Source organism: Antennarius striatus, chromosome 4 (assembly GCF_040054535.1).
Source record: "Antennarius striatus isolate MH-2024 chromosome 4, ASM4005453v1, whole genome shotgun sequence".
Taxonomy (NCBI): Eukaryota; Metazoa; Chordata; class Actinopteri; order Lophiiformes; family Antennariidae; genus Antennarius; species Antennarius striatus.
The window spans coordinates 4,731,648-4,755,070 of record NC_090779.1 but is presented as its reverse complement, the minus strand read 5'-3'; the positions used below and the strand labels follow the sequence as shown (position 1 = coordinate 4,755,070).

The window sequence follows — 23,423 nt, the reverse complement described above, 5'->3', positions numbered from 1 at the left end:
CCAATAGACATGAAGACTTTACCTGTGTATAACTGATTATATACGTTATACGTGTGTGTGTGTATATATATATATGTACAGTATATATACAGTACGTATATATATGTACAGTATATATACAGTACGTGTGTGTGTGTGTGTGTGTGTATATATATATATATGTCCCACGCGGACACCCTCCCGGTGTCCGCGTGGGTTCTCTCCGGGTTCTCCGGCTCCCTCCCACCTCCAAAAGCATGCGCTTCAGGTTGATTGGCCGGTCCCAAATTGCCCGCAGGAGTGTGTGTGTGTGTGTACATGTTTGTATGTCTTTGTATGTGGCTCCGCGGTGCACTGGCATTGTGCCTGGAGTGTCCCCCGCCTCACGCCCTATGCCAGCTGGGATAGGCTCCAGCTCCCTGTGACCTGCTACGGCGGATACAGCGGCTGTACATGAAAATGAATGAATGAATATATACAGTATATACAGTATATATATATATGTGTGTGTGTGTGTGTATAAAAGTGTGAAAATAAAGACAAAAGTCACGAGAACACAGGAGCTACGTCTTTACTCCATCAACGAGAACGAGATCTGGTCTCAGCTGATGTAGTGGTAGTGTCCTGAAGCTCGTAGCTCGGATTTTCGCTCGTTTGTCAAACAACAATATGGACAGAGTAACGACTCCTGTCTCAAATAACTCATATCTCAAGGCAGTACTGTATATCATGATTATCTGCCATTGATTAAGTAAGCATGCTAAGGAGATGACCTTAAACAAATACACCTTGATTGGCACCTTACAAATGTGAAAGGATTAAAATGAAATGAAATGCTAACTGAAAAGCGTCCCATTACCAGTTTAGTTCTACACCTCAGACTTTAGAGTTTGTTAGCATAATGGTTGGTATTTGTAACAGGATTGTTTCTCTACATGAGCTGCTGTTGCTTCAGCCCCCCAGTGGTGATTTACATTTATTTCAGGCTGCTGGAGCTCCACTCCCCCGATGGCCAGCACACGGTGGTGCTGCGCTGCAAAGACGGCCCGTCCGCTAACTCCTGGTTCACGGCCATCCACACCAACATTGCCGCCCTGCTGCCACAGACTCTGGCTCACATCAACGCTTACCTGGGGGCTTCGTCCTCCACCTCTGCCCACCCCCATCTGAAACACATCGGCTGGTTGGCTGAGCAGGTATTTTTCAGCTCACATATTTGTCGCACAGAGGTGATCATCCTTTTCAGTCATGAATTAACTTTTGCTGACTGGCTGCTGATTTTTAAATGTTCGATTCCGTGCAGCAAACGGCAAAACAGTGTTTTCCCCTGTAATATTTGTAGCCTGGTAGCAGGAAATGATAGAAATGCACCCACACCAATTAATTTTTTTCCATCACAAGTAAAGGATGACACACATAAACTAAGTTCCACAAAATCTCTACTGGAAGCATTCTGAGGAAAAGAATTTTGGTGGACTAAGGTAATTTAGAAGTAATTCCAGAAGTAATTTAGAAATAATTCCACTTGAAATCTATTAAATGATATAATTGTATACAGTCATGAGTGTTAAAACCACACAATTGTGCAAAATACACTGTTAACACATCCTCATCATGGTGTGCATGACTTACTGCTGCACTCCTTCCTCATTTTAGAGAAAAATTTCAGCAGGGCATTGTGGTTTGGAAATTTGGAGGCTCATAATTCGAGCCGTTCAGACTCAGACATTCTTTTCACGTTTTTTTTTTTTTCATGAGTGAAAATAGTAAAAAATAAAAAAATAAAGAAAAGATTTTTAAAAATTATAGTATGTGAGTTAATTTTTTATGTTTTCAAAGAGATAAGAAGGTCAGCGGAGAGGGCGGTGTCTCTGCAGTGTGTGTGTCACTAGGAACAACTCACCAAAATGGCAACCTGAGGGAATTTTAATGCTTCCTGGTCACAAACCACTTCCTCTCTCTCATGGTGTAGCCATACGTCTTGTCTGCGTCTCCTCCAACACATTGTTTTAGTGATCGCTGCTCTTGATGCATTCTCTCAGAAGCTCCTCACGGTGTGATTTAGATCATTATTAACATAGAAAGTAAAAAGCAGCCATACAAATCTTTTCACACTGTTAACATTGACTTCTGCAAGTGATCCATGGTTCACATGTGGCTGAAACGTGGAGGACAATCCAATTGTGGTGTAACAATCCTGTTACACCACAACATTAAGTATCGTATACTTTCTCTTTATGAAGTCTGGGAGGATAAGAAATTGTGTGTTCCTGACCCAAGGCCTAATGTTTTTGGGTTGTTGTCTTTCAATCCCGCTTTTAAAAAAACAAAATTTTAGAAATGCTCCTTAGAAATGTGTTCAGTTTGGTCCTGTTCACCTGCTAACAACAGTGGTTAGGTTTTTGACAGTCAAAGGTCACAAATCCCAGCATTCCCAGCATGGCCATTCTGTGTATAGTTTGCATGTTCTCTGTGTTCAAATGGATTTTCTCAGGGTTCCCCCCCACCATTTAAAAACCATGCATTTTCAGGTTCTGTAACTGTTTTCTAAACACATGACTTTTCATTAGCTTGCTTTCACTTTCACTGCATAAACCCAGACTAATGTGATAACCTCTGCAGCACACAGGAAGAGTTTGTTATCTTGAATTAGATTTAGTCCTGAACTCAAACATGTCCATTTCAGAGTAAATTGGTGCCAGTCTCGGTTCACTCTGACTCTGAATACCATCTTTTGAGTTTGGTTCAATCTGTGGGTATCTGCGTGTGTTTATCTGACCAGCTTCAAACAGGAAGCCCTTATAGAAGTTTCCTGTCAGAACCCACCTACTCACCTTGGCTGCTCTATCACCATCGGTGCTTTTCACTGTTCACCCAATCGCTCATCCCTGACGCAGACCAACACACATTCTATTATGTACCTCAGAATTCTGGTCAGACTGTCAAAATGAGTGATGTAACTGATGTACTCTGTCATCACTATGACGACCCTGCACCTTTTAGGAGGTACACTCTGTTTAGCAATGTGGAAATATTCCCTTACTTACATTACACTAAAGAGAATAAAACCACGTCAGTGAACTACGTCTGCTATATACCCTTTATTTAAGACCTAGATTTGTGTCTTAATTTTGACCTCTGTTCTTCAGGGTACAGAAACATAATCCTGCTGTATTATTGGATGTGTGATTACCCAATGGTACAATTAATGGAAGGATTGTACTGGACAAAAGATGACTGAAACATGATTTGGTGACTATGTTATTTAGCTTTTCAATCCTGACATGTTTCTTTCAGGTGCAGCTGGAAGGCGGGCGGCAGCAGTACAAACCGTTGGTCATGGCTCTGACCGAGAAGGACATCCTGCTGTTTGAATCGGTGCCGTGGAGCAGAGAGTCCTGGTCCCTGCCTTTACTCACCCACCCACTGCTAGCCACAAGGTAAGGACAACCCACAGAAGGACGGGACCAGGTAAGCCTCATGCTGCTAGAGCAGGGGTCCATATCAGGGGTCGGTGGTTGGAGAAATTAGAGGAGCGCAAAGATAGATTTAAGAAGTGGATTGCATCTCCGAATTGCACTACTGCTGCTAGTTTTGTTGCAACCGGAGAGATAATAAGTCATGTAAAAATCGTTCACAGGGGGGCGGGGTTTGCATCGCTTAGTTTCTTTTTTAGAACATGTGAAAACATTCCTGAAAAGCAAAAACCTGAACTACCCACAACTGGAAGACACTCTGAAAGAGTGAACAGACGCCCATCACCATCATACACTGAGCACGGATTATTTACAAGGAGCGATTGTTGATCAGCGTGCTGCATTTGGGAGCAGATTTTAAGACTTCTTCAATGCGACAAAACATAATACATTAATATAGTAATGGAAGGCAAACTTAAAGCACCAAATGTCGCACAACAGAGTAGTCATGTGGTGTCAGTCTCACCACGATGCACTGCAGGTAAAATCAACATTTAATCATGAATCTCACTATGTATTTGTAGCCTTCAGGCTAATATACACTTAAAGCCTGTGTTGCCTTCATATAAGGCTTTTAATTCTTTGCAGCTCCAGACAGATTTGATCCAACATGACTCTTAGAACATTTTGGGTGTGCTAGAAGGTCTGGAGTCCTCCATCAGGAAACAGCTGACATTAAGTCCTGAGAGAACCGAGCTGACTCATTACCTCTTTACAGAAATTGTGTTTTGATCAGATTTTTAATTTCCTGTTTCAAATGTTTATCCATCCATTTTCTTGTTAATGAGACGATCATAATCGTCTTCATCTACACTTGCTTGTCCACCTAGTGGGTCACGGTTCTCCTGGGGCCTATCCCAGCAGGATACAGGTGAAACACGGGGTACTCTCCGGATTAGACGCCAGCTCATCGTGGAGTTTTCAAATATCTATTTATATCAAAATGCTTCTGGATGGGACTATCCATTCTCTCAAAGGAATCATTCATCTATTCATTTGCCTAACCGCTTCATCCGCTTGCGCGGGGAGCTGGAGTGTCAAATTCAGTCACCCATAATCATTCTCTATAAACCTATGCTTCTTTTTTTTATGTTATGTGTATTTATGTAATTACGTAACGTGTTTTAGTCTGTGTCAGCTACTGTTATGTGTCTTTATGTGTTTTTTGTGTTTTTCTGTGTGCAGATGATATATTGAATTCCCTTCGGGATTAATAAAGTATATATCTATCTATAACAGAACCACATCATTGTGTAGATTTGTTCACGCAGCACAGATCTGATCATCACTGAGGTTGCCTGACCTGCCCTTCCTTTGAGCGAGTTATAAATGTGTGTGTTTTCTCCAGACTGGTCCACTCTGGCAGCGCCAGGAGTTCCCCTGCCCAGGGCTCAGACCTGGTTTTCGCCACTCGGACAGGCACAGGGCGAGGCATCGAGTCACACATCTTTAGGGTGGAGACCCACTGGGATCTGTCTTCGTGGACTCGGGCGATGGTGCAGGGGGCCCATGCTGCTGCTGAGCTCATCAAAGAAGTCTCCATTGGTGAGTGTGTTTGAGAGCGTGTTAAATGAAATGAAGCCTCCCAGTGATGCTGGGGAAGAATCAATGAAGCAGTAAATCAAAAAACAACAGCTTCTCCCCATAAGGTCCATAAGACCTGTTTACTTCAGGAAATTTGATGCTGACGGGCTGAAAGACACTCAGCGGATAGATGAACCGCTTTGACTCCTTTAGTGACTCATCAGTAATTAGAGTTTAATAATATAAGCACCAATATTAATGTTTTGTGAACAATGAGAATGTCCACCAGCCCTTCTGCTGGTCCTCACACCTCCTCAGAGTGTTTTAGCGTCCGGTGCTTTAATTTTTTCCTCTCTCATCTGTTCAGCTGATAAATAACATATCTACCCAATAAACAGGATCTGTTATGGAGCGGATTAGTTTATCTTATAAACCCTAGTGTTGATATTTGATGTGTCCACATTAAACTCATTATGTGATGAAATAGAATACAACACTTCAACCTCAGGAAATATCACGGAACTGATGGAGAAGCTCGGGTGTGTGTGTGAGTCATGTGGACGGTTGATGAATTAGTGTTTGTTCTATACATTGTGCGTGTGGTGTGTGTCAACACACATCATTTAGTAGCAGTGTGTTAAAGTGAGTAATCCAACCTGTTAGCAGAAGATGTGGCCTCACCTTCGGCATTGTACTAACAAGCTAATGCCAAGCAGAAGTTATTTTTCTTTAGAAAACATTTTTTACACAACCTGATTTTCACATGAATTTTTTTTGTGGGGGGTGGGGGTGGGGTTCAGCCGACCACATGAGTAGTGTCTTGATTTGCAAAAGTCTTTACACTTAAACCTACTCTGACAGGAAGCCCCTCCTTTACCAGGTGTAGCCGTTGGGTAAAAGCAGCTCCGTGCAGGAAAAGCAGAAGTGGGAACAGCAGAAGGGAATTTGTTCCAAGCAGAACAATAGTTGGCTGCCGGTGTCACACTGGAAACCCTCAAAGACATTTTTTCTTCCTCTTTGCTGTCCTGCTGCTACACAAATACACTTTTTTGTCGAACACTGAAGCTGGTGGAGTTACAGCGATGCGCGGAGACGTGGTTCCACCACACAGCTCAAACTGCAGCAGTTTGGATCAGTATTTAAAAGAGAGAGGAACCTCTCACTCCGTTAAATGCAGAAACTCCAACCTCTTTCTGATTAATTTCTTAATAACGTCACTGCCTGGGGCTCAAGTTGGAAACTGAGAAGCACTTAAGAAAAAAAAAAAGACTTTGAAGCATGCAACACACGAGAGTGATGAACAATCCATGGTGAATCCCCTGAGAAGAATGTGTTAACAGCATCCCAGTGGCTCGTGTCCACTCACCCTCTGGGTCCTCTCTCACCCCTGGATTACCCACACACACACATGCTCACACCTGCTCTTTCTTCCTGTCAACCCCCCCACCCCACCCCCAATCAGGGTGCACCCTGAACAGGCAGGACGTTCGCCTCACGCTGCACTATGAGAAGGGCTTCACCGTCACGAGGGAGCAGGCAGATCCGTCCGTGGGCGCTGTGATGTTCAGATACCCCTACGAGAAACTCCGAATGTCTGCCGACGACGGGATACGCAACCTGTACCTGGACTTTGGGGGTCCAGAGGGAGAAATGGTGAGTGAGCAGAAACACAAAGAACACACAAAGTTTTCTTCAGTTTATTGCTCCTTGTTGCGTCATTGACAGCCGTAACATATGACAGTGGTCCCTAACCACCTGCTAACTTTTTTATTTAGTTATTTATTTTATGTTTTTATATTATATTTATATTAGCAGGTATTCACTCTGGTGGTCATACAGATGCCTGAATGATGCATCCAGGCTGTTTTATATGAAGTCAGATGTCGCTGCAGAGAAAGTGTCAGCGTGTGACCGCATATGTCATCTAATAATTGTATTAAGCCTTGGACAGAGACCTCCATGTGATTGAATGGACTCTTTGAATTGACTGAGTCAGCATGAATGAATGAAAGCTTTTTTATTTTGTGGTAGTAAACCAACAAAACAGACTGAACAGAAAAACAAACAAGATCATTGAAAGTAGATCAAATGAAAATACCCACCCCTTCTCAACTGCATAATTAACGATCAGTATGCTCAAACATATATAGTTATGCGTAAATATTTACAAAAACAGAAAAAAGATAAACAAACAGAAAATTGCAAAAAAGCAATTAGTAAAAATAAACGTAGTGCATATAAACAAATACATAAAAAATTTATAACAACACCTGGTTGTAAAATGTTCAATGTAAATAGTCTTTTATATGTGGGTCTTCCGCGGTACACTGGCGTCGTACCCGGAGTGTCCCCCGCCTCACGCCCTGAGACTGCCAGGATAGGCACTGGCTACCCCGCGACCTGCGTTAGCAGATTAAGCGGGTTGGAAAATGAATGAATGAATGAATGTGGGTCTTTCAAAAGTAATAATATGGTGAAACAACAAGAAACGTTTTTTTGGGGGGTTTTTTGCACCCTTGTGCACTCTCATTACCTGAGAGGGGTAAGGAACAACATTGCAATAAATATTGATAGAATAGTTAGTAATTGAGTTAGTAATGATATATAAACAATACTTGTAGGATTTTGTTTTTGAGTTTTGTACAACTCTTTGGATAAATAAACATGCACTGGGTCAAATTGACCCACAACATCAATGTCATTTGTGACAGATGAACATAGAAGTAGGGTTAAAGCCCTTCTCCCCTCCTTTACCTGTTGACAACCATGTTTTTGTAATGCTTTTTAAACTGGGTCCTACTTAGACATTGCTTGAGCTCCCCACCCAATCCATTCCACAGCCTCACTCCCCAAAAAGAAACACTGAAACACTTTCAAGTTGTTCAAACCCTCTGAAGTTTTAAATTTAACTCCCCCCCTGATCATAATCCCCATTTCTGTCAAAGCACAACTTTTTCCCAGGAAGTAAATTGTTTTTTTTCTTTATACATGATGTGTGCAGTTTAAATATGGACCAGGTCTAAGAATTTTGGATTTTAAGAATAACAAATAACTGTGATCTCTATAACCGGTGTTATGAACAATTCTTATGAATCTTTCTGCGGTATGGATAGAGGTTGTATTGTACATTTCTAAGCGTAGCCCCAGACTTCTGCACAGTAATGTAAATATGGTAAAATAAGTGAGCAGTAGAGAATGTGGACTGATTTGTGGTCCAGAAAGTGTTTTGCTTTGCTCGGAACTGAAGTGCTTCTTGATATTTTATTTTGTGTATGTTTTACATTAGCCTTCCACTTTATTTTATCGTCAGTAATTACCCCAAGAAATTTGTTTTCATATACTCTTTCAATATCAACCCCATCTACTTGTATCTCTGCTTGTGTGCTCTTTTTACAATTTCTGAATAACATGAACTTGGTTTTACTTAAATGTAAATATAATCATTTTTTTCCTTCAAACCACAACATCAGTTTGTACATTTCAGTCCTGATTTTCTGCAACAGCTCAGGTAAATCCCATTTGCAATGTCATCCGCAAACAATATTAATTTTAATATTTTAGAAACAGTTGTAAATGTAAACAGTTTTGGACCTAACACTGACCCCTGGTGGATGCCACAAGTAATGTCCAGCCAAGATGATGTACAGTATATTCCCCCAACTTCACAAATTGTTTTAAAAAACTAATCACACAATTAGATTGTAGAAAATACAATGACATCAAGTGGAGCACATTGCTCTGCTAACAATCCCGCACATTTGTTTAGCTCACTGGTCCCCAAACCACGGCCTGCGGGTCAGATGTGGCCCGCCTCCGCATTTGGCATGGCCCCCTAAACAGTACCAGAAAAACACCCTGGTTATTATCTATTTCATTAATTGTGTTATTTATTTCATGACATTTTTCTGTTAAGATCCAAAAAAGGGTTATTAATATTTACTTGGATGTGAAGTCGATAAATATTTACATTTAGGCATCCCTGCGATCATCACAGGTTTTCTGTTACAAACTGACCCTGGCCCCCAATCAGAGAAGGGAAATGTTATGTGGCCCTTACGGGAAAAAGTTCAGAGACCCCTGGTTTAGCTTGTTTAACTCATGTCCAACTTCTTGACAAAGTTTTTCAGAATTCTGTTGACTAGTTTTTGTATAAGAAAAGTAGGAAATTGAAAAAGGTATGTCTTGCAGTGTCATATAAAATCTTGAACAATTCTTCAACAAGTCACCAAAACTACTCTCACCATCATAATCTGTTTTTCATTCAATTTATTAATAGTGTGTAGTTTATAGTTTTAAGCCGTCCCTAAAAAAAAGCACTACATCATGCTGAATAGATAGCAACTTCTTTAATGTTCAAACTTTCATAAATGGTCCATCTGGGTTTCCCTAAATTAATTTAAAAGCGCAAACATCAGACATGAGCTGCTCAGTGGAATAAATATGTTAACATTAACCTGACAGACTCTGTCCTTCTCCTCCTCTCCCCCATCTGCAGGTGTTTGACCTGCACTCGGGTCCGAAGCCGGTGGTGTTTGTCCTCCACTCCTTTCTGTCAGCCAAGCTGACCCGTATGGGTCTGCTGACGTGAACCAACATAAAGACGGCAGCGTGGAAGAGAGGACACCCCCCCCACCCCCCGGCACCGCAAGAAGGCACAAAATCCTGATACTGGCGTTTAATTTGTGTTTTTATTTTTAAGTCTTTCTGATTTCTCGATTCAAAGCTGACGTTAGGCCTGAGCCGGAGCTGCAGGGGAGGTTTAACCCTTCATCGTGTTGATTGTCTCAAAAATACACCTTCTGTTCCAGCTGCCCCACAACCTCTTGCAATGCTTTGAATTTCAAGCATGGGTAAAAGAAAGCAACGCTTTGCTTGATGTCATGAGGTGTTAAGAGACCATTCCAACATTCCACGAGATAGTGCATTCAGTTCCATTCTCATTATGTGACCGATGTAAACAAGAAGCAAACAGCCGTGATGTCCTCCTGAGATTCCATCACTAGTGCACCTCAAGCAAAGTGTGACTGAAATATAGTAAGGAAAGAAAGGATTTTTTAGACAATTAACACATGACTGAGCACAAGTGGCTAAAATGTTGTTTTCACTACTATGCCTTTATTCCATGACAGCCTTCCAACGTGTCTTTTTAAAGAGCTGTTTTGTCCTTGTAAGAAAGGATGCTGTTTTAGAGACACAGCGCAGTGAAATGATTGGAGATTATGCAAATGAATAAAGGTGTGTGTGTGTGTGTGTGTGTGTGTGTGTGTGTGCGTGCGTGCGTGCGTGTGTGTGTGTGTGTGTGTGTGTGTGTGTGTGTGTGTGTGTGTGTGTGTCTGTCCTGTACCACATGCTTTTGTTGGCTTGATAGTGTGCCTGCTGTCTGACAGACTCACCTTTTAGCACATTATCCCAAACTACTGTTGCAATCAGGATTGCCAACTGTGCCTTTTCACATGTAGATGAAGACACTCTTCATACTTTTTCCTTTTTTATTTAACACAATAAGAGAGTTTCAAGCTTTGACATGTGCAAGCAATAGTATTACTCTTATAGTGTAAACCTTGTTACTTTGTTTTTACCTTGTTTATTTTATTATCTCATGATAGCATGACTTCCTGACATCGATCTGTGCATCAGATGATGACACGATTGTGTGTTACCTCCTTACCCCTCACTGACTGACACTATAACATCTCTGTCTGTGTTTGTTGCTGTTGCCACATTCCAATCTGCATGAGATTCCTTGTCTCTTTAACATTCCTCCAGCTTCTCTGGGTAAAGACAGTTTAGTAGGTATGGTTTATGCCAGCCATCACAAATGACAGCGGTACTCATGTATTTTAGTCATCTGAGCTGCACCTAGGTGTTGTCCCCCAGGTGACCCCCGCAGTAGAGAGATGACTGTACACATCATGATTGTAACTTATTAAACATCTCCTCAATGCCCCCGAAACCTTGAGGAGCTCACTTTCTAGTTGCCATCTGGAGCTTTCAGTCCCTTCCCATGGTCTTTGTTTGGTTGTCATGGAGATGGCTCAGTTCTCATCATGTGACTTTGTCATGAAATGTACCTTGCTTTGTGACAGGTGTGCTAGTTACTCCCCCATGTTTGGTTTTGGATTGCCTCTACTGATATTCCCCGACTGTCTACTGATCCCGGGTCCCTGACCTTTGACCTCATGCCAGTCATTATTCAATATTCAGAATCAGACTCAGAACAAATATTATATTGGGTTATTTGTTTGGAAACATCACATTCCCTGTAGAATTTATACGTGTGAAATATGTTGTTTAAACCAATTTCATCTATTTAGCATACATCTTTATTATGATAATCACTAAATGAACTGGGGAAACGACTGCAGTAGAAATCTGCTCAGAGCTTAGTTGAGGCGCTCTAGAGAAAACAGATAGTACTGAAAAAAATTACAACCAGCGGAATGGGGAAAAAATTCATAATATAAATATAAGTAAGAATGTCACAATGTGAATAATGAGTGTTTGCTCGTTGCTATTTTTAACTTTCACTCAAATCCAAAGCTCAGTTTTAGCACTTGGATCAGTATATCCCGGTGGTTTACTCACAGCTGGTGTCTGTTTCTACTGTCCCTCCAGTCCTTCTGATAAAGATACAGGAAGTTCCCATGATGACAGCTGAGTAAACTAATGGAGACCATTAGATGTAGTTGAAAGCTCTGGAAACAGATGTTCACTGGTCCTATTATTAAAGAATTCTGATTTTGATATAGTTTAGTTATAATATAGTCATAATTGTTTGCCAAACTGATATTCACAAGCCCTAGAATGGAAAAAAAAAAAATCAAAGTCACTCAAATTTTGGTACTGACGGCCTACAGTTTATATAAGCTAACACCGAATTTGTCTAAAAAAACAACAACAAAAAAACAATGACAGTCCTCTCTTCAGTTCATGTTTTTAGAGTGATGAGACTTTACTCATAAATGTGTTCATCATGACAGCATTTTCTGGAGCTTGCTTTGGTTCAAGGTACATGTTGTTTTCACTGACTCTCCATTAGAGCTTCTGGCCACCTTTTTAGCCTCAGACAATGTAGGAAAACAAGATAACTATTCTTTTCTTGGAAAAGAACACAATTAAGTTTGAATGACCCACATTATGCTTTTAATCTTTTTTGTCCTTTCAATGATATGAACAACAATTGTGTGGCTTTTCGTTTTCTAAAGCTGATTTTCAAGCTGTATTTGAGAAGCTGTGAAGAGAAACAGATTTTTTCCTGACGTAGAATAGAGAGCCACAGTGAGGTGTTGTACTGCATCATTCTATTTTTCACCACATGATATGTTAGTCATTACTTCTCCAACTCTCTCAATAGATATGAGTTAAGTTGTTCAACGTTCAATAAGCCACAGCCTGTCCTGTTTCGAGCGTGATGCACTAGCCAATCAAACCCCTTTAAATCTATGAATGTATTCCTCTATCACATGATTATTTTAATCACCTTTCTCTTTATGTTGTGAAACTCTAGCTATCTTGTCTATGCAAAGCAGTGCTTCAAAGGAGGGGTGTTTGAACCAAAGGTAATATCTGGCAGCTTGCGTCCAACACAATCATCAAACTAAAAAGTCACAAAAGGAGACAAATGCTGCTGCAATAACCTGTCATATGCAAAGTATTTTAGACTTCCTTCCGAGATACAGTATACAATGGATGATAATGTAATAATCTCAAATGTAAATCTTTACCAATAAACTTGTCACAAATTATATGGATTATGTGTGATTTTTTCTTGAAGATTTAGATATCGAGGGCGGCAGTGGCTCATTGGTAGAGCGGGCGGTAGAGCGCGTCGACCAATGTTCCAAGATTGGCAGTTCGATTCCCGCTCCCACCCAAAAACACCCGGAGTGTGAGCTGACAGTAGGAGGTGTCAACTCACCTCTGGAGCACTGCCGAGGCACCCTTGAGCAAGGTGCCGTCCCCCTCACAATCTCCTCATTTGGGGCAAACCGAGAAGGAGCTGCCTGCCACTCTACCTCCCATTGCATGCTTACAGGCCCCCTTGTGTGTGGTTGTGTGTATTACAGGAGATGGTACACACTAATACAGTGTACCCTCTTTGCGGTTAATGCGTTCCAGGAACCACATGCGATTATGAAATCCGAGATCGAGATCTATTTATCTTATTATTTATGATAACTTAAACGTTTATGAACCCTCCTCATACTGATATTAAACCACGTTCTATCTGTATTTCCTTTTCCCACATAAAAAATAAAAATATGTTGATTATGTAGCATTTATTGATCAGATTTGCTTTGTTCCAGTTCTACATCTTGGCTTTTGTTTTATTTTTGGTGCATTCAGATATTTTTATATTTCATGCTGTCATGTACCTCAGCTGTAGAACCTAAAACCATCAGGTGACAGAAGTAGCAGTTCCTCTGAACATATTCGGCTGCGCCTGCCAACAGGCTTCGAAGCGTGTATCGAGTAGGTTAGGGGGCATGTCCTCGATGCTCGTATCGAGGCTTGCTTCAGGGGCGGAGCTGAAAATGATGACGTCTTAACCTTCGCTGCCCGGCTGATACCACGTGACTGATACAGGAAGTGCTTTGGATTTTGCCGCAAGTTTTGACAGCGATATAAACCCCTCAGGCTTCATTTGAAACGTGATAGTTTGATAGATTTGTGGTCAGCGAGAGTTTGGATAGAATCTAGCGAGAGTGTGGATAGAATCAGAGATAGTTTGGATAGAGTCACAGATAGTTTAGTAGAGAGGTAGACGTAATTTGGGGAAAGGTTGTTTTTAAATCAAAACCAATGATGTGTTCCTTAAACCATAATCATTGGCCATACGTCAACGTTACAAAAGCACGATCATCGTTCAACCCAACCACCCTTGCCTCACTGTAAATGAGGCTCATTAAATCATCAGCAGGTGTAGTGAGGTCTGTGGTGAGAGTGCTAGCCCTGGGACCCACCTATGATATCGGGGTTCTGTGAATGAACCCCACCCCAATGGATAAAGTGAAACCCTGACCATACACTGTATCGACAGCACTTTGCTGCACAGGACTCAAATTGCTTCACAGGTACGTTTAAAGACCATCTCCCCCCACCCAAAGATGCACTAAATGGGGTGCTGAAGCCTCTCTGAGAATAAAAGTTAGATGAAAACATGTTCTGAATGAAAATAAACTTTATCCAATCAAATCTCAAGACAGAACAATTGAGTTTTAAACAACAAATCCATCACAATGTCTGTTGAGTTTTATTATTGTTTGCTGCACATCAACCACAGCACGACAGAGTCAAATGTAGACATGTTCTAAACAAGTTAATACAACTTAAATTATGCTTTCAGCACATTATGACAATGGAGCTGGCATCGGACGAACTTGACTACAGCATGCTAGATTGCCAGCTTCTCTCAGCTGTAGGTTACCCACAATGCACCTGCTGTACAGTGCGCCCTCGTTCCTTGAGGTTAATGTGTCCCAGGAACCAAACGCGATTATCGAATTCCGCGACAGAGCGACAAACTATTTATCTAATTATTTACGGTAATTTAAAAGTTTATGACCCTATCCCATACTGATATTAAACCATCATCTATCTGTTTTACCTTTCCCCACACTTTTATCAACTATTTAAAGTACTTTTGTTTCTCAGGGAAGTCCGAGACTCACGAAACGTAGCACACTCCGTCAGCCAATAGAATGCGCGTGTGGTATCACGTGACTGTCTGCCAAAAATCCGCGACGAGGTGATGTCGCGAGCGTTGATGTGTGAGGGCGCACTGTATTTCAAAATAAAAGTCTCACTAGTCACAACACCAGATGCACTGTTAACAAAATAAAAGGTGGTTGAATGTCCCAAATTAAACACTGATTTATTTATTTTTTATAAAAATACTCATGTATTTAGAATTATTTACTTCTTTATTTTACTTGCTGTTTTATTCACACTTTTTTTTGTCTGCATGTACTGTATTCTCATAGTTTAACCCCATAAAAGGGGGTCAACTGTTTTATGTGATCAATGCTTATTTTAGTCTTGCAGCAAAATCTTTTATATACAGTATTTTAATGCGTGCATGTGACCATCACCAGTCCTCTCTGGGAACTAAATTGTCAGTCTTTATAAGAATTTCCTGTTGTGAGCCAGAGAATGCCACATACAGCACTTCAAACTCATGCCAACTGATGTTGTTGCGTCCACTAGATGTCCTACTAGAGCGAACGAAGACTCGGCGTTTGCGCTGGACTGAACCAATTGGATGAAAGGCTTCAAATCTTCATGAAGCTTCATCTAAACATTACTAACAAAAATAACAGCCAGAGAATAAAAATCTGGGCGGAAAGCAGAACAGTGCGATGAAATGACAACGTCAACATTACAGGTAAGCTACTGTTAGCTAGCTGCCATTGCTCGACTTCATTTTGACATTATGCAAGCTAACTTGTTAGCCAAACAGCTGACGATAACTAGCGTTAGCTGAGCCTACGTACATGGCTTTAATACTTTGTCTTGCAAATATAAGTATTTACATAAATATGGTGCTATTGACCACATAATTAAAACAATAACACCACTACCTGTCGTCCTTGTTGTTAAAAATGTATAGATAGTTAATGTTTAACCTTTTAATGATTATCAAAGGTTATTGTAGCATGCGCTGTGTGACGGCTAGCTAGGCTAGGGCTGTAATAGTTTGTCTTGCTAATGTCAGTGTTTACATAAATCTGTTGCTATTGATTAATTAACTAAAACAATAGCACCACTAACTGTGGCTTTGGGTGTTGATATGGGATCGATAGTTAATGTTTAACCTTTTAATGGTTATCAAAGGTTATAGCATGTGCTATGTGACGGCTAGCTGGGCTGTGGCTCCAGCTTGCAGACACTAGAAACGATAAAACACAGATTTTATACAGTGAACATTTGTGTGTGTAACTTTGTGTGTGTAATAGAGAATAATTTATTATTGAAATTAGGAAAAAGCTGCAGAAACGTTCACAACACGGGCTGCACACATTGTTTTGGTTGATGTTTAGTTGACGTGAGAATGTGTACATCCCCTGCTCCTATTTTACCCACCTTATATGTGAAACGACGACTGTATGTCTTTGCATTTGTTGCAGAAAGCGATTGATCTTGTGACCAAAGCCACGGAGGAAGATAAGGCAAAAAATTATGAAGAGGCCCTGCGACTGTACCAGCATGCCGTGGAATACTTTCTCCACGCTATCAAATGTGAGTACCACAGAAGTTGATCCAGTTTCATAAATTATTATTGGTACAAAACTTTGGTGGGTTCCACTAACATTTCTGTTTTACTTCTTTTTCCAGATGACACCCACAGCGACAAGGCAAAGGAGAGCATACGAGCAAAGTGTAAGCAGTACCTGGATAGAGCAGAGAAGCTGAAGGATTATTTGAAAAATAAAGACAAACAAGGGAAAAAACCTGTCAAGGAGGCACAGAGCAATGACAAGTATGCTATTTAGCTTTTCACTCTGCAAACAACTTGTTCAAGCCTGTGTACATCACTGCATGGGTGTTGACTTCTTTAAATTTGTGCCCTTTTAGGAGTGATAGTGATAGCGAGGGTGAAAATCCTGAGAGGAAGAAACTGCAGGAGCAACTTATGGGTAAGGATGTTTGCAGTTGATTAAAGATCAATAAAGATCTGTGTTAGAATGGATATGGTAACGTTTGTTTGATCAATCTAAATAATTGACCAGCATTGGGTGCATTTTGATGTTTAGTAACTGATGAGAATTCCTTTAATGCAACTTTTAACATTTTTGGGTTCAGCGGAGTTATGACATTTTTCATGCTTCAGGATCAAACGTACAACCAATCCTCTTTGATGTGTTTCTTCTGACTACATTTGAAGGATGATACTGTCAGTCTTTTTTTTAAATTATATTTTCAAGCATTCAGTTAGCCAGAGAGATATGTGACTGGAAATGGGATTGATAGTGAGGAACAGAGATGTAGCAAAGGCCCAGGAGTCATATTAAATCAACAGGGTGTATTAAAATCACTGACTGCCCGTCTGCTGTTGTGTTCAGGCGCTATCGTAATGGAGAAGCCCAATGTGAGGTGGAATGATGTGGCTGGACTGGAGGGAGCTAAAGAAGCCCTGAAGGAAGCTGTCATTCTGCCCATTAAATTCCCACACCTCTTCACAGGTAAAATTTGTCTTTACTCTTTCTTATTCTGCTTACAGGTAGTCTATTCTTTATTAAACTGACTTCAAAACAGTGAAGCAGAGATTAGAGTTTAAATGTGTACTTATAAAAAATTTCTATTATATATATAATACAATACTAGAGTGTCATCACTTAAAAATAAAGCTTTCACAGTTTTCTGACCAATCAGCAGTATTGGTCTGAAATATTGTTCTTGATGAAAGTGAACTATTTACGGACATGAGGAACTTCCTTAATAAGACAAACACAAAGGTATTCTCAATTATTTCCCCTTTGCAGTAAATAAAAGCTGAATAACTTAGTAACGTTAGAATGGAGCACGGCTCACAGCGGAAACCATGTGATTGGCTGGTAATGCAATTTTAAAGTGTGTGTGCGTGGTACACAGAATATCCTACAGGGAATATCTGGTTGCTGCATCTCATGCAAACTGGGACTTCAGCTCAGTCCGTAGAGAAATTAACTTTGTTTCCCACTCACACTACGAACCATATCATGGAGGAGTTACAGGAATGGCTTTACTATTTCCTGTGTGGTTCAATGCACAGATAGATTATCTCTCTGTTGTTAGAAACAGATACTAAAGCGCTCCTGTTGTAAATCATGCTGTGCATCTTACGACAAAGATCATTGTCTCGGAAATATGATGTTTTAATACCAAATCAACAGATTATTATTTGTCAACCACTAACTTTTCAGTTTATTGTTTATATAGAAAAGGCATCAAACGTTCTCTGTTTACAGTTTCCTTTGTTACTATTTTGATGCTGTGGTTCAGGTCATTGAAAACGTGGGTCATACACATTACTTGGAGATGTCAGCATGATCTTTGGTAAAATTTGTAAAATATGATTTATTTACAGTGCGCCCTCGCACATCAACACTCGCGACTTCACCTCATTGCGGATTTTTGGTAGGCAGTCACGTGAAACCGTGCGTGCATTCTACTGGCTGACGGCATCCGGAAGTGTGCTGCGTTCCGTCAGTCTTGGACTTTCTTGAGACAAAAAGTGCTTTGAACAGTCGATAAAAGTGTGGGAAAAGGTAACACAGATAGAAGGGGGTTTAATATCAGTATGGGGAGGGTCATAAATGTTTAAAGTAACGTAAATAATAAGAAAGATAGTTTGTTACTCTATCGCGGAATTCGTTAATCGCGTGTGGTTCCTGGAACCCATTAACCGCGTGTAACAAGGGCGCACTGTAGTTATTATTGAAATTATTATTGTTGTTATTATTGTTTTTATGTGATTTTTCTTCCTTTTATAAATCAACTCAACAATGGTTGGTAGATTAATCTATTATTGAAATTGCTAACTGCAGTCGCAGAGGAGTTTAAGTGTTATTAGCTGATAAGTCACCTTAGAAGTCTCAAAATAGGCGTCAGACGTCGTTTAACATGATCTGTCCTCTGGATGCTGAAGTCCTATCAGTTTAGTAAATGCCTTCCATCGGTAGTTTTTGACTGGAAGTTGGAACAGTACAATTCTCTTAACATGATATCCTCCGTTCTGCCTTTAGGGCTAAACTGTACTGGACTTCTTGAACAGGCTTGTGAGCATTCTCCTCATGTTATGTCACACAACCAACATGACTTCTGGTTTCTGTGTCCTTAGGGAAGCGAACTCCGTGGAGAGGCATCTTGCTATTCGGTCCTCCAGGGACAGGGAAGTCGTACCTGGCGAAGGCGGTGGCCACTGAGGCCAACAACTCCACCTTCTTCTCTGTGTCCTCCTCAGACCTCATGTCAAAGTGGCTGGGAGAGAGTGAGAAGTAAGTGTCATCCTCGTTCGGGGGTGTCTGAAGTTCTGCTCTTCACCGCTTCTTTGTCATCACTAAAGAAACACTCTGACTTAGGAACAGTCATAGGAACATGACTTCTGCGTAATGTCTGGTTATGAAATGTTTTCAACACAGCCTGAAGAACATATCAGAAGTTGGGAGAAATGTCGCTCAGACACAGTGTTGGATTGACTGTAGGACGTTTACAGCTCCAGTAAATACAGTTCTATGAGTCAGTCTTGAGGCTTGTCAAGATGCTTGCCTCGGTCACATGACTACCTTCTCAAAGGGGCCGCACCAGATGCTAACACGGAAAACATTACCTCTAAACTGAAACCCGCAAGCTAGCAAAACAAACAAAAAAGAAACGTTGGAGCAATGTTACGAGGACGCTGCTAATAATATACACATTATATTCACATTTATTATTTAGAAAAAAGTAGTTTTTATGCTGGTCGTATCATTTTAGTTTGTTGTGTTTATCCACCACACTTTAAAAACCAATCCGTGGGGGCTGCTGTTCTAGAAGATTTACGTTTAAATAATTGCCTATTAAAAAGCTTAACTTACATTAGTCAGTACCATTGTGTATTTGCGTCACCAGCGTTGACCCCAGATGTCAATTCAAAAAACATGTGTTCCTAAGGAGCAATTGAAAGCACATAAAGCAGAATTAGTGTAAAAGTGCATTCAGTGTAAACATAAACAGTGCGTCACCAGGAGTCTTCATCGTTTCCACTTCTGTGTTACTGTCCTTTTGTCTTCCATTCTGTTTGACTGTGTCCCTCTCTGTGTCTCCCAGGCTGGTGAAGAACCTGTTTGACCTGGCCCGTCAGCACAAACCCTCGATCATCTTCATCGATGAGGTGGACTCTCTGTGTGGCTCCAGGAACGAGAACGAGAGCGAGGCTGCCCGGCGCATCAAGACTGAGTTCTTGGTCCAGATGCAGGGTGAGCGTCTGTGATGAGAAATGAACCCGAATTATCTGACACACACATGTCAAAGTCAAGACCCAGGGGCCAAATCTGGCCCATAAATTAATTTTATATGGCCCCCTGGATGTTATTTAATTACTGTTAGAACCGGCCCACAGGCCACAGCCACATGATGGCCTTTTGCACACACCAACACTACATTCCCCACAATGCAACACCAGCCCGCAAAGTCACTGCAGTAAGTGGACCTCTGCTTCATTATTCATCAGCGGTCAGAGCAGAGGTTAACTTTCAGCTACCCCCCTCCTCAAAAATGGCTAAACGTTAACGTCTAACATTAAAACATACACAACGTAATCCTGAGATCACGTGGAGTTGACTGGAGCTCTGGTTTTTTAGGTGTGGGAAACAACAATGATGGCATCTTGGTGCTGGGAGCCACAAACATCCCCTGGGTGCTGGATGCTGCCATCCGCAGAAGGTCAGAGGTCACCGATCCCCTCAGTGCCCTACACTTACACCTGTTTAGGGATTCTTTATTTACCTTGGAGAAGCAAATGCATCTTGTCCAGTCAGGAGTGATGATAATTTTTTAATTGACCTTCCTCCAGTACTACTCTCGGATGACTGCCTGTCATAGGTGAGCAGTACGGCAGGGGTATCAGGCAAAAATCCATTCTCCTACATGGCTTGTATTTCAGCTGTTACACAGATCAGAGAGTTGGTCATTTGTCTGATTGTTTCTATAGGAAGTAACTAGCTGAGTCTTTTCATCCAAGTGTCTTCCGATTTGAACACATGTCTGAATATAACTGAAATTTACCACCTTAAAATTTAAATCTTATGTGTAGTGTAAGGAAATCTGTGGTTGTATCGTCAGGTTACATCCAGGAGTGAAGGAACAAACCAGCTGATATAAATCAGTACTGCTGCATCGCTAAATACATTAGTTTAATAATATCAAATGAATGAATTAATGAAATAAAGTTTGTCCCCTGTTGTGCATCAGATTTGAGAAGCGTATCTACATCCCTCTGCCGGAGGAGCCGGCTCGGGGTCAGATGTTCCGTCTGCATCTCGGCAACACGCCACACAGCCTGAGCGACACGGACCTGCGTCAACTCGCCCACAAAACAGACGGCTACTCCGGTGCAGACATTAGCATCATTGTTCGGGATGCGCTCATGCAGCCTGTCAGGAAGGTCCAGTCAGCTACGCATTTCAAAAAGGTAGAATCAGACCGAAGAAAATAACCTCATACTCAATCTTCAGAAGCTTTTATCTGTGTAATCTCATCCTGCTAAATAATTCATCTCCTATTTCCTTCTTGCTCCTGCAGGTTCGCGGCCCATCTCGAAGTAACAACCAGGTAATAGTGGATGACCTTTTGACCCCGTGTTCTCCTGGAGACCCTGCAGCCATAGAGATGACCTGGATGGATGTGCCTAGTGATAAGCTGCTGGAGCCGATCGTCTGCATGGTGAGCTGCCAGAGTGAATGAATACAGAACAGGACTGCACTCCGTCATGTTCTTCATCACAGCACCACCATCTGTGAAAACACACTTAGCTGCTTCAGATGGAACCGTTTCTGTTCACGGCACAATCCATAGCGACGGTATTCTGACTGGGGATCGGGCAGCTTGAGATTTTGATGAAGAGCTGGAATATTCGAATGTTTTTGTGAAACCTGAGGGTTATTTTTGCTTCCTTTGCAGTCGGACATGCTTCGCTCTCTGTCCACCACTCGGCCCACGGTCAACACTGAAGATCTGCTGAAGGTCAAGAAGTTCACAGAGGACTTTGGGATGGAGGGCTGACCCACTGCCTCACCCCACTTTGCCAGAAGAGTCAAACAGCTCCCTACGACACCACCCCTTCTCTCAACTGCTGTGTCATCCTGTAGGCTTTTCTTCCTCTAATCAGCACTTGGTCCACTGCCTCCTGGATTCTGTGAAGGTTCTCTGGTTGGAGCGAGGAAGGAAAGCTTGTGTGTCTTGTGTAATCAGCTCGGCCAATAGTTCGGAATCCTTGGAGAAAGTTGACCAAATGCTACCTGTAAAAACCTTGGCGTGATTTAGTAGTTGGGCAATAGAGCCTGTGTCTTTCCCTTCCGCTCCACTGCTGCTGCAGCAAGTCCACCGCAAGAACTACTCATCTAACCTGCATCCAAGTGAGGAAAGCGGAATTTGAATCTAAGATTCTCTCTGGCTGAAGGACTGTACTTTTTTTTTTTTTTTGCTGCCATTGTGCACTTTGCTTTGGCTCACAATGAAGGACAGTGATGTTTGAAGAAGCAGAAGAAGTTCTCCTGTCAGGCATGCGTGTGAATGCAGAAGTGTTTTTATTAAACTTGTGTGACTTCATGTAATTGTCCATACGTTAAAACCCTGTCATGTTAACATGAGGAAGAATTCAGTGAACTGACCATCGCTGCCTCTGCTTCACCCTGCAGCTCACTGAGCGAAGCGTCGATATTCACAGGAAATGTGTTTGATGGACACAGTTCCTCTGTCTGGTGAAGAGCGTCTCGTCAGGAGGCTCGTGTGGTGGAGCGTTCGTTCGTTCGTGTTACAGAAGCTGCCCTGCAGATCATTGTATTCAATTATTTTTTCTCTAAGGACATTTCATTTTCGTTGGTATTTCATAAGAAGTTGAAACATTGCACTAAACTGCTGTTAGTTCTAGTAGTAGGAGTTCCGGAGCTTTCCATTACATCCCATGCTTTATACCATTGCAGTTCAGAAGCAAGTGTGGAGGATGTACCTGCTGCTGAAGGTCGTGTGATGTCATCAAAAGCTCCAGAGCACCTACTAAATACACCAAATGTATTTTCTCATCAAACTGATCTGAGTATGATCTGTACTGTCTTGGCTTTAGCTTTTCTGTCTGTTCAGCTGAATACTCCAGTTTGTAAATACTCCAGTTTGATCCCCTTTAGAATCTATCGAGCACATCTTTAATTTTTGACTGATCACCTGGGATTACACCATGTGTGTAACCCACCATACAGATTCAGTATGTTTACACTACAAGTATTCCTTTTGTTGAGGACTGATGGAGTATTTTTCCTTCAGAAACCAAACATGCTCACTCAGCTCTACCCTGAGGTAAACACAACCATGCTGTTTCTTTCCCGTCTCTTTTGCTAGTTCTCCTTTTCTTACAGTATTTGTTCGGTCTTCAGCTGACAGACAATAAAAGATCAAAAGGGAAGCTCACACAGCAAGTTTCCAATCTTTTCAACCAAACTGCTAATAGATGTTTGTTCTGTAACGGCTGTCTGACCTTTCGATGCGGCGCCAGTCCCACAGGCCCCACTGACCCACTCAGACTAGACTTGTGATTAGCTCAGCGTTAGCGTCGCTCAGTGCAGTCTGCTTGTGGAGGTCCATTCAGGTCCAGTGGGAGGTCAGCTAACGTTACTTCGGCTGAACTTAACCTGCCCCTAGCCATGTAACCATTACTACTAATTTAACCTGCATTAATAAAAACCTGACATTTTAAATGAAAAAAGGCAGTTG

General features: G+C 41.5%; 2 protein-coding genes across 2 annotated transcripts in view; both read left to right on the top strand.

The window, feature by feature from the left end:
- The window catches only part of sntb2 (syntrophin, beta 2), a 29,448-nt gene extending 16,724 nt beyond the window's left edge, over positions 1-12,724 (top strand). The window contains exons 3-7 of the mRNA XM_068312499.1: positions 965-1,175; positions 3,277-3,419; positions 4,804-5,000; positions 6,442-6,632; positions 9,475-12,724. Coding sequence (XP_068168600.1) covers positions 965-1,175; positions 3,277-3,419; positions 4,804-5,000; positions 6,442-6,632; positions 9,475-9,567 — 835 coding nt within the window. The 3' untranslated portion in view covers positions 9,568-12,724. The remainder of the gene's footprint in view (positions 1-964; positions 1,176-3,276; positions 3,420-4,803; positions 5,001-6,441; positions 6,633-9,474) is intronic.
- Positions 12,725-15,210: 2,486 nt separating this feature from the next.
- Positions 15,211-23,416, top strand: vps4a (vacuolar protein sorting 4 homolog A). The gene is made up of 11 exons (XM_068312088.1): positions 15,211-15,363; positions 16,106-16,217; positions 16,314-16,458; positions 16,554-16,615; positions 17,042-17,161; positions 18,799-18,955; positions 19,767-19,915; positions 20,300-20,381; positions 20,910-21,129; positions 21,240-21,380; positions 21,618-23,416. Exons 1-11 carry the CDS (start codon positions 15,343-15,345, stop codon positions 21,717-21,719), a joined length of 1,311 nt encoding a protein of 436 aa, XP_068168189.1. The 5' UTR covers positions 15,211-15,342; the 3' UTR covers positions 21,720-23,416.
- Positions 23,417-23,423: the final 7 nt, after the last annotated feature.